General features: G+C 46.3%; 1 protein-coding gene across 2 annotated transcripts in view; it reads right to left on the bottom strand.

Annotated features, from left to right (window-relative positions):
• Eipr1 (EARP complex and GARP complex interacting protein 1) overlaps positions 1 to 12,135 on the bottom strand; it is a 117,917-nt gene that overhangs the window by 26,761 nt on the left and 79,021 nt on the right. For both annotated transcript variants that reach the window (XM_021179033.2, XM_029484737.1), the window contains one exon: positions 10,774 to 10,930. In XM_021179033.2, the coding sequence (XP_021034692.1) occupies positions 10,774 to 10,930 (157 nt within the window). The remainder of the gene's footprint in view (positions 1 to 10,773; positions 10,931 to 12,135) is intronic.

The raw sequence follows: 12,135 nt of genomic DNA, 5'->3' as shown, positions 1-12,135 counted from the left end.
TTAGAAACACTGGCATCCCTCATATTCTCCCCTCCTGGGATGACTGACACACTGCTTGGGTCACATGCTCTCTATGTCATCTCTAACATGCAGGGTACAAATAGCACATTACAAAGGTTCCTGGAGGATTGTCACCAGTCACTGACATCACTGTGTAATCTCTGTCTTTCTTAAAATTATCCTGGTCATTCTAGGTCAAACACACATACTTCTATCTATAGGCTTCACAGAAGTAAATTATATAGATCTGTGATTTTTTCATATTTTTTAATTTTTATTTTCTGTGCATGGGTGTTTTGCCTGCAAATATGTCTATGTACTACATGAGTGTTTGGTAACCATGGAGGCCAGAAACGGGCATCAGATATCAGATCCCCTGGACCTGGAGTTACAGACAGTCGCAAGCTGCCGCGTGAGCACTAGGAATCCAACCCAGGTCCTTTGCAGGAACAGTAAGTGCTTTAGCCACTGACCTATCTCTCTAGCCCCAGGATTCTGTGTCTTTAAAATCTGGTTACTACGATATGACAGTTCTGGGCTTTTGTCCAACTTTTCCCACAACTGATTTGTATAGTAAAGCAGTACGTATCTTGGAGATACGCTTCCTGGCACCCGTGAAGATCAAGTCAGTTCTAGAACTGCAATTTCAGGTTCAACCGACAGATGTGCTTGCAGATTGTTCCCACAGAGGTGCTTCCCATAAATGTGATCCTGACCATTCTGTTAAGAACTCCCAATTCCCCTCCAAAGCATATGTGCTGTTTTGATTTACATTTCCTTGACAACGAGATAGTTTATACATCCTGTAAAGTGTGACTGGCTGCCTCTAGTTCTCTTGCAAACCCCTTGTTCTTTATGACATGGTCTCTAAAAGGCACCCATTACAGGAGCTTGCTAACCTGTGAGGACTCATTCTCCATCTGTGTTTCACTCTTCTCAGTGAGCAGAGGCCTGAGTGGGTGAAGAATTACGGGACGAGAGAAATGACCAGTCTTTCTTTTAGAACTTAAATCTAATCAACTGTAGAATAAAAACCACAAAAATACTCACAACATTAAGCAGAATCCATAATTTGTTCAACAAAAATGTGAAAATCTCAAAGTTAGGAGTTGCTGTGTCAAGCAGCTTGAGAAAGTGTTATCAAGCCTCTCCCACAGGGCTGGACTGCAAAAGATAGGGAACAGAAGAGCAGTGTGGCTTCTAGGCCAGCAGAGAGCTCTCTGATGCACAAAAGCAGCTAGAGGCGACACAGGACCAAACCTTAGCAGCGCAATGCAATAAAACATTATTTACCTGAGGGCCCCAGTGAGTGGAGGTGAATGCTGCCTACATTATCGCCAAAGGAAAGGATTAGTGGGGATGCAGAGCGCTTCACTCGTTCAGAGTCACTCACTGTGCTGAGTCTTTCTCAGTAAAATATCCGAGTCATCCATTTAATGTCAATTCATGCTACAGCTCTGCTCCAAACCTGGGCACCCTCCTCATGACCATCCTTCTTGCAATCTTCAAGAGGCAAAGCTCCCTCATGCATTACGGACAAGCACCTGGGAGGAGAGAGCATGCCGCAGTCTTGGCATCAGGCTACACGGTCAGCCTCTACAGATTACACCACAGAATATCAACCCAGGAGTTCAGAGGAAATCAAAATGGCCCAGGCTTTAGCCAGAATAGCTCAGGAAGGGGGCCTCCTGGGGGCTGCATCCTGACAGAAGGAGAAATATAATGCTCAGCCTGCTCATTCTGTGTCCTGTGACTCTACCTATCCCCAGCCTCCCTGTGAGAGCACAGTGCTCCAGCCCTGCAGGACCAGCATCTGCATTCCCATCCCAGTAGCTGCTAGACACCACTGTAGCCTCTTCCCTGCCCTTGGCTCACAGCACTCTCACTTCCAGCAAAAGGATCCCTTCCTGGGTGTAAGACTCAACAGAGAGAAGACAGATACCTTGTAGCCAAAAGCCACATCTTTGAGGAGAGAGTGCGAGTCCTGTGGTTTAACAGGCCACAGGCAGAAAATGCTCATGAAAAGAGCTTTCTTTTTTCAACACTGAGTAAGGAATTTCAATGAAAGTCATTTTTATGAATCTGAAAGTCACAAATGATTTCTATTAGCAACTGAGAAGCTGAGGTACAAGCCTACAAGCAAAAATTCCCCAGAAACAGGAAACTGAGGCAAAAAAAAAAAAAAAAAGCCAGCATGGTGGTGCACACCTTTAACCCCAGTACTCTGGAGGCAAAGACATGAGTTTGAGGGGCTGCAGATGTGGTGTCAACAAGAGAGTGCAGGTCACATAACAGGGTCAGATGCTGGTGCTCAGCTCACTGTGTCCTGTCTGGTCAGTTCAGGACCCCAGTCTCTGAGATGATGCTCAGTCCACCTTGATTACGGTAGGTCCTCTTCAGACCATGCTTTACGTGCTCACTCATACAAAGTGTGGGGACTACATCTGGGCTTACACATGATATCCATTCAGATGGTAGCAGCAGCAACTTTGGTCACTAGAAGCATCCTTCAAAAACACATCCATGCACGTACATACACACAAGGCACATGCGGTAACAACCAAAACTTGGTGTGGCTTCCTGGTATGTCAAAGGTATCTGCAGTAGGCTGAGGTCTTCGAGTTCTTGCCTTACAACTGTCTGTCTTTCCTGTTCAGAAGCATAGAAAACCCTTGAGGCCCTGCAACTAATGTTCTCAGATAGGGCCCAAAATGGACTAGCCATGTCAACTCTAAAACATGGCAAAGTTATAAGTAAAGATTTAACACATTTCCTAAAGATTGTACAGTTTTAGGGTGTAGATTGTAGGGCAACCAAAAAATAACAGAAATTCTTCGTGTGGGCAATTGCTCCTTCCCACTAATAAATGTGGGCCAGCACGAGGACTTGGTCTCAATGGAAAAGGCTTGGGATGAAGAATGCCTTTCTCAAGCACTGTCCACAACTGACTCCCATGTGTTGTCTGCAGGCTGGTGTCCCAACTCTGTCTGTTTACCATGCCCCTTAGGTTAGAGCACAGCAGAGGAAGCTATGCCTTGTAATCAGGGCCAAGTCACATTCATGTCCCAAGAATACTGTCAGTGTTCCAAACATTCCCACATAAAACTCAATTAGCTGAGGAGGACTTACCACAACCAAGGGGACCACCATCTCAGAGACTGGGGTCCTGAACTGGCCAGACAGGACACAGTGAGCTGACTGCATGTGACCTGCACTCCCTCGCTGACATCACATCTGCAGCTCCATCATGCCTTCACTGCCATGGACTACACACTCAAATTAGAAGCCCAACAAGCCCTTCCTTCCCCAGACTCCTGTTGTCAGATATTTTGTCAATGAACACAACTGTTATACAAATACACCAAAAAATTCCACAGAGAATGGTTTTAAGGGAGAAAGTCAGGAGCAGAGGCCAGACACTCAAGTCTTGGCTCAGTAAAGTACAGACACTTAGCTTAGCTGTGTTTTACTTTCCTGTACACATGAAAGTCACCTTCACAGTATCTGGCTTAGGGTTTCTGGCAGTCATTCATCCTAATCCAGCAGGTGGCAACCTATGGTCCCACGTGCTCCAATGCACATTGACTATGCAGTCTTTTTAAAGGCAAATCAGAGGAAACAACCAATCATCCCATCAGAACTGAGGAAGCCCCTGGACATTTCCTTGCAGGACAAGTCCAGAGTGGGCTTAAGGATCAGGGAGGAGAGATCAAGGGTGTTCTAAAAGGAAAACCAAAAGCACCATCTCATCCTAGTCAAGGTCATAGTACAGCTTCCTCTGCAACCACCATAGCCCCAGCCCCAGGAAGGAAGCATGGGGAAAAAACCTAAAAGCTAAGATGTCTCAGAGTCAGGCTTCTCAGAGTCTCTGACAGTAGACTCTCAGAAAACATTGTAAGACATTTTCACAGCTCACCAATTAAAACGTGTATGCAAAATAAACACACCAGCACACAGGCGACACACAGAAGGCAGACAAAGGAAAGCTGCCATCACACAAAACATTCCTTCAAATAACTGTGGTTCCTACAGTTCCCATGCAGAAGGCAAGACACCCCACAGAGAACACACTCTGCCTGTGCACAGGCTTTCCCTCTGCTGTTGTCAGGCATGGGTCTCTGCTGGGAGGAGGTTGTAAATGATGACAATTCTTACTTCCCAGTTTGTTCTTACCCTGTAACATGTACTCGCAAAAGACATGGGGAGAAAGAACTTGTTTCCTGCAAGCAGCATGGAGCTGCAACACTGGGCACTGCTGGCAGAGCTTCTACAGAGCTGCAGCACCAATGACCTTTACCTCTGTTGTTGTTTTATAGGTTACTCTCCTCTGTCATCATGTTTATGATAGCTGTAGTACACGAAATCCAATAAAAAGGGAAACCCCATCTTCTTGTATATCATCACCATGAAACCAATGCTATAAACAGGGGAAACAGCCGATGGTTCCTGCCATCCTTTCCACTCCAAACTAAGTTTTATTTATTTATTGTTCATAAAAAACACCTACTTTTTTTTATCACACTCTATCAAAAAATGAAAACATAAACAATATTAACAAGTCAAGAATACAGTAGCACACAGCCAGTAGAAATGTGTTCTGTCCCTATATAACCATGATGCAAAAATCACAAGCAAGGGCTGACTGTAAGTAAAACCCAATAAAGTTATAGCTGAGGTCCTTTGAAGAAGTCACCAAGGGCCATAGGAACAGGATAATGGCTCCAACTGAGCAAGTTTTATGTTCAAACAAAAACACACTTTTCTCTAAGTATGTGACCCCAAAACTAATGATTTTCCATCAGCACCTTGGAAGGGACAGTTCCACCACCATCAAGGAACTCTCAAGGCAATCCCAACACAGCTTACATTGATTGGCACTCTCCATACAAGCTCCTCATTTTCCCTGATCACAGAAGTGCAGGGCATAGAGGGCAGAGCAGTCCACACAGGTCTCACTGCATGAGAAGCAGCAGCCACAGCTGCCAAGCTCTCCACATATTACTTACTGAGTAGGGAAGGGTAAGAAATGCTTCTTTCTATGTAAGTCAACTCTTTTAAAAATAATATTACATAAGAAATTCAATCTAATAATTTTTTTCCTCAGATCATAGAACAATGCTCCTGTGTCACACAGATCTGGTTAGTAAACGTCACACACGTGCTATAAGGATTGAAAAGGCAGTTTTGAGAACCACATCAGAAAGTCAACAAGCCCTTTGATCTCTCTGCAGAGGTGCAGGGCCTTTACGCTGTAGCATAAGAAACACTTCCAGTAACAGAGCTGTGTTGATATGTTGCCTGGAAACTTTTTGACAGGTGAGCCATGTAACTTCTGACACCAGGTGACTTGGTTATTAAAAGTCTGTTTACTCTGACATCTCACTGGGACAAACTTATGGCGCTATCAACTACATAAATTCCACTTTCAGGCAGACAGAAAGCTAACTGCAAACACAGCCTGGAGGTGAGGCAACCCAAAGGTGGTTATGTCAGGTGGTTTTCCCCTCTTTGGAGTACAACATACAGTTAGCAACTCAGTAGAACTACATAGTATGTACACTCAACTCAACTGAGAGAAGCCTTCCACCAGTGAGAACTCAAGAGCAGACAGGGCCAGAGTCTGAGTGTAGCAGGGAAGCTTCCCCACCCCCATTAACCATGCAAGAGACGCACAAACGCAACACCTACCCCTGGATACACTGCTGCTTGGGGTGGAACAGGGTTGAAGGATGGACAGAGCATTCAGAGCTCTATGTTAGAGCCTGTTCCTGTCTTAGAGCTGAACAAGCAGAGCTGGCTCAGGTCATCTTAATTATCGTGGGGAATTCAAAATTCACAGCGGCCTAATGTGGCTCAGTCTTAGAGCAGCCTCCACTACACTCTCTGCATAGGAGTCCAGTGAAGAGTCAGGAAGAGCACTCCAAGCCCAAGTGATGCTCCCCTAACTTCCAAAAACACATTACATAACTCCAAAGACTCTTGTTCCTAGGTCTCACCAAACTCAAAGATAGCCTTTAAATTACAGCAAACCTTGAAATAAAGAACAAGCTAATATAGGAGGATCAGAAGCCCTTCTTTCTGATCATCCAGGTAAGTCCTTCTTTGTCTTCTCATTGCTCACCTCCTAGGGAGTGGCAGCTATAGAGAAACATCCTAACACATAGGATCTCCACCATACCTTTAGATTTAAAATTGTTATTGGACCTCAAGCTTCAATAACAGACCGTCAATACCACTGATGGCCTCATCAAAAGCAACCAGGCCCTGGGAGTTCATCTTTCTGTGTATACAGGAAAACACAGTGACAGGAGCCATCAGTGAGCTGGGCAGAGGGACTTACTTCATCAGACCCCAGGTCTGCAGGGAACATATGCTTGGATTTTTTTGACATTGCGTCTGATGGGAATAAAATTCTGCTATTAAAAGCTGCCCAGTCTGCAGCACTTGGTGGTAGCAGCCAGAATGGACTAGCTTCCTTCCTTTCCACAGGACACAACTGTGCACTCTCTGTTTCTTTCCATGTTCTGATTGACACTTGGATCAGAAAAGGACCAACAAAAACACACTCTTGAAACATTTTATTTACGGAAAACATGAACTAAATTTTGAGGAGAATATAAATTTCTCTTTGCTATAAATAATGACCTATACTTTCTACACTGTATTTCCAGATTTCTGTATTTGATTCTTTCCAGGAAATTCTGTCTGTGAGTGCATATTAATACTTAACTTTTCTAATACTCATATGGGCAAAGGATAATGACACAGAGCCCCTTTTACAGTGTTTCTGAGAAAATACCAAAGGACATTTATAGTATTCTTTGGCATCATAGAACTGTCCATTTCCTCAGCAAACTAAGCAACAATCTAAGAGACAAGTTTGGTATTGAGCAATAGTCAGGAACCAGCCTATGAGTATCTGCTTAGGGACTACAGTAACACCGAGATGACTTTTCTAAAGTCGTGGCTGATCTAACGATGACCTGCGGTGATCACCGGCAGATCTCTGCTGTCTTGGGGCAGTCAGAGCACTAACTTCTGAAACCTTCCCTTAAGCAGCTTTGCAGGACTTTGGACAACCATCAACTTTCTCCTTTCACCGTATGGCAGCATCCTCTGTTTCCTCATATAAACCAAACTCAGAAAGGAAAGAGACACCGGGCCAGGTCTTCTACTCCTGACAAATACTCAGGCTCCCCTTCCTCTCCTCTCTCAACACCATTCCTGCCCTTTACTTCCTAATCACCATCTTGCTATACACACCAGCCCTCCCAGGTGTCCTGCATGCTCAGCCTGGCTGGCATTTCAGTGTGATATTTACTCTATCCGTAGGGGAGGGGTCTTCTTCTCTAGCAGCTGGCTTGGGAAGCAGGGGTCAGTTGGCTGTGCAGCGCCACAGTTATTCAGAACGCTACCAGTGAAATAAATACCTGCATGGCGCTGCATGCTTAAGAAACTATGACACCTACACAAGCCAGACCCTGGACACAATGGGCTTCAATTTCCATCTTCAAAGCTTCTGACTAGTAAGGCAACTTCTATGAAAGACATCTGTGTCACCCAAGAGAGTAGTGTGCAGAACTGTCCGTACACTACTAGTAGGAGCACACACAACACAATGTACTGAAGTTTTTATTGTTTTGGCTTTTCATCTGTTGGACAAAATGCTCACTAACAAGTAGCTAGAGAGCGCTTGCTCACCAGAAGGAGGTAGGGAGTGGCAGAATCGCCCTGTTGTGGCTAATTGCCCATTAGAACCATGGTGATGCCGCTACATTATATGATTCTTGGTAGGCAATCACCTCCTTCCCTTCTCACGAGTTGGGTTCCCCTTTATCAGGGACCCCAAACATGCTGGGATGTACAAAGTGCTAGGAAGCATTCAAGCATGGTGGCCTAGAGTTAATACACCTACTGCATTGTAAACCATCGTATAAGTATCCGTGTAGCCACGAACTCAAGGAGAACTATGCAAAACATAAATGGAAGATCTTTTTAAAGACCATCCTCAGGCTGGAGAGATGGTTCAGTGGTTAAGAGCACTCAAAGTCTATTCTCAGCATCCACATGGTGCTTCACGCCATCTGCAGCTCCAGTGTTAGTGGATCCAATTCTACCCACCAGGTGGCACCAAGCACACATGTGGTACAAAGACATATGAAGGCAAAACACTGGAAGCCTTCTCTGATGAGGTGAAGCGTTCCCAACACCTGAGGCAACAGCCAGATTCCAAGTGATGACAGCTACTTCTGCTCCTGTGGTAGTGAAGCCACAAGCCCAACAGTCCTGTAAAGAGTCAGCAAGCCTGTGCACTCTGCTTCACGCCCCAGGCTGCAGAACACTGGAGAAACATCCCTGGCTCACTGACCGGGAAGCTCTACTGCAATTTCTTGCCACTGGGCCGAGCGCTGTCCGTGGTGCTAAAGACACGGCCTTGCCCCTGACCAGACTCAGCACTTACAGGGAGCATGCTTAGGAAGACTGGGGACAAGAGCCCAGGACTCTTTGCATCTTTTGGAAGAACATGTGATTGGTCATGTGCTGGGCTGCAAGCCTTTCCAATTAGGAGAAAGACTCATCTCCACTCTGCATCCAACTCCTCTTTGCTAGAGAACCAAACAAAAGCAGGTGACTGACTGCTCAAGGACAAGCTGTTCTGCTGAGATGGCCTCAAGGAGCCAGGTCCCTGACTTGTTCCCTTAGTGAGAGGATCAGACACACTTCTGACCTGTAGGGCACGAGCAGCAGCAGAGACAATACTGGGGTACTGGGACCTGAGCTCCCACACATAAGCACAAGTTGTTTATGAAACATCTGGTGATAGTTGAGTCACTGGTGTTCTGCCATCATGCAGTTTCCACAGGAACCCAACTGAAGGGTGCACAGGGCTCCCAGGTCATTCCTACAACTGCTAGTGGGACTGTAATTACTTTCAAGTAAAACACTTAAAACATGCAAATGTGAGAAAAGTTTGCAAGGATGGCACTGGGAAACCAAAGAGAGGGTGAGCTATTTTGAACAATAATACCAAGGTCAAACTCAAGGGCACTCAGGACAGCCAACAACCACACACACTGGGTCAGCCGCTGTAGCATGTTCACAGGCAGAACATAACCAGGCAAGCACTTTCATACCCAGTTTCCTACAGGGCACACAGGTGTGCCATGCCCTTTGGAGTGGTGTGTGACTGGAGTACTTGTATGCTGGAAGTCAAGGAAGCTGCCCTCAGGTGTCTCATCCCCGGTAAGCTGGGAGCCTTCTGGATAGGAATGACCCTCTCTAAGTGACAGCTCACCTGCCCCAGCTCCCTCGTGCTGCTGTGCCTCTAGAGACACACATACACATGACAACCATGGCCACATACCAAGGTCTGCTTAATCTGCTAACACAATCACTGTGTGGCATGAACTCTGCAAGAGAGCTAGCTCTGTAATGCGCAGACTCTGTACTCGGGCAGCAGAGTGACAGCACACAAGTGTTCACGCCTGCAGTTCAAGGACACACTGGCTTCCCTTGCCTGTGAGACTGGGTGGTATCAGTACTTAGAGTGCCTCTAGACAAGCAAATGGCTGTTGATCAAGTAGAAACAGCCATGCAAACAAATCCTCTAGGGCTAGCACTGAAGCCATGAGAGCCCCGCACAGTTTGGCTGTGACAGAGTGACAGACTGGTCCCTCAGTGCCCAATTCCAAGTGCTATCTCCAGGTGAGTCCTCTAGCAAACATGACTCACCACTTCCTGTTTGGGCACAGTACACACTCATGACAGCCAGGGTATGTTACAGATTCATGGCAGGCTGTTGTGCTCAAGGTCTCCTCTAGGGGACCATGACTCCTGAAGATCAGGTCCCCTGATGTTCAGCCATCATCCTTGAACCCTGGCAGAGTGTGTGCAACAGCTGTTTAATACAGTTTGCTGGGTTGGATTTATTTAATGGGGTGAGCTGACCGCTTGTTGAGGACCCATGTCTTCAATGTTCACATGGGCATGGGCAATCGCACTGAAGTGTATAGTACCAAGTAAAGAGACAATCCCTGCTGAGAAAGACAAGCAGTGATGTCTGAAGCTATGGCCACTGTGTGGAGGGCCTAGGTAGATAAAGCCAACTTCTAACCACAAATGGTAGTCACATTTCTTCATCTTCATCTCCACACATGCCACAGGATTGACAGGAAATAAAAGGACAGAGAGATAAAGGGAACTGGGGACACTGCCAGGTGTGTTCTACCTTCCTATGAAGTCCACAGGAAGAGAAAGTTGTGTCTTTGAAGCTGAGGCAATAGGAGATTGTTATAATGCTATATGGGGCCAGGCTAGTCTATTATTCTGTCAGGTGACTCCAGGCAATGCAATTTAGAAGAGGGAAAGGCTGGGACATGTGTTTTTCAACACACTTGGTGGGAGGTGTTCTGTAACTGTAAGTACCCTAAAAACACCTAGGACTAAAATTGACAAGCGAGTGTAAACACTGTAAAGAAAGAGTATCAGAAGTGGAGAGCAAGCCGGGCGTGGTGGCGCACGCCTTTAATCCCAGCACTCGGGAGGCAGAGGCAGGTGGATTTCTGAGTTCGAGGCCAGCCTGGTCTACAAAGTGAGTGCCAGGACAGCCAGGGCTACACAGAGAAACCCTGTCTCGAAAAAAAAAAAAAAAAAAAAAAAAAAAGAAGTGGAGAGCAAGGGGGAGAAGCTGGATAAAGTGAAGGAAGCTGTGTACACACAGACCTAAGCAGCCTTTAGGCTTCCTCCCCATGTATGAACTATGTAGCATCCTACCAGGCCACGTTGCCTTGGGCAGAGTTGTCAAGGTGACAGAGCAGCTCCAGGGTCTGAGCAGTGCTTGCAGGGTCGTCAGGGGACTCATGGCTACCGGATTCTAATTCCTTGGGCATCCTCCACACAGCTGCACACGCCTGGACTCGACTGTCTGAAGCTAAGCAAAAGAGAAATGTCAGCAGAGCTCTGTCCACATACACTCAACATTTACATCAGCCGATAAGCTCCTGGAAACATTAGCGTGCAGTCCGCCCAACCTGAGCAGCCGGGAACTCACCATCCCTGGCTGGTAAACCATCACTCTCCGCAAACTCAGTTTCCTCCTGTTCTTTCACAGTCGTTTTAAAGAAAGGGAACGAGATAAAGGCACTGCCATAATTGCCAGGCCATGCTTGGGGTTTCTATTCATAGCTTCATGGGATCACAAACAAATGTCAAACACTGAGATGTCCTTCATTTGTCAACTGTTCTGCCTTAGTTTGCCTGAAATGACCTGTGTCTGGGCCAAGAGGGCAGGATTACTTAAAAGAGCTACAAGCTGAAATCCACGTGTGTTTCTCACGGCAAGCTAGTGTGTGGCAGGAGAGCAGCCAGAACCCAAGGACACCTGTACAATGCCCTCTGTGAACATGACCTGTTCTCCCAGCTCCCACTGCAGGGGCTTCCTACCATTCTCAGATCCTGGACACCCAGTATTCTAAAGGTACTCCAGAGATCTGAGCATTGTGAGTACCCTGAGAAGTCATGAATAGATAGAGAAAATAAACTCATCTGGACAGAGTAGACTCACAGCTCTCCAGGCATGTGCCAGAACAGGCCTTGGGAACTCCAGGAAAGATGTTAGAAGAGAGGGTGTTTTAAAAACACCATTTTAATTAGATTTTGAGATATAATTTTAAAATTTGCTTTCAATTTGGTTTTATTTCGTTTGAGTTGATTTCATTGTTTCTGTTTTCTGAGACAGTCTCATGTAGTCCAGGCAGGCTTTGAACTATCTATATAACCAAGGATGGCTTTGAACTCCTGATCACCCAGTTTCCACTTCCCAGGTACTGGGACTGCAGCACCACCACTCACTGAAAATGTGCTAAACAGCATCCTTTGGCCTTAAAGATTACCTCAATGAACAGTCCCTGGTATGAAATCTGCTCTGTGGGGTCACCAGGGCCCCAGTGGGAAATCAACTGCTCTGTGGAGTGACCAGGATGGGGGGTGGGGGGTGGTGGCAGGGTCATGAGATGTCCAAGCAGTTGTTCTGTGGGATCCTCTAGTTCAGGTCCCTGGTATGAAAGTAGATGCTCGAGAAAAGCACCGGGGCAGCTAGGACGCAGGGTCGGCTGACACTCGCCAGCTACCCACAAC

Source organism: Mus caroli, chromosome 12, assembly GCF_900094665.2.
Source record: "Mus caroli chromosome 12, CAROLI_EIJ_v1.1, whole genome shotgun sequence".
Taxonomy (NCBI): Eukaryota; Metazoa; Chordata; class Mammalia; order Rodentia; family Muridae; genus Mus; species Mus caroli.
The sequence above is the reverse complement of the archived record's forward strand: the minus strand, read 5'-3'. Positions and strand labels throughout refer to the sequence as shown.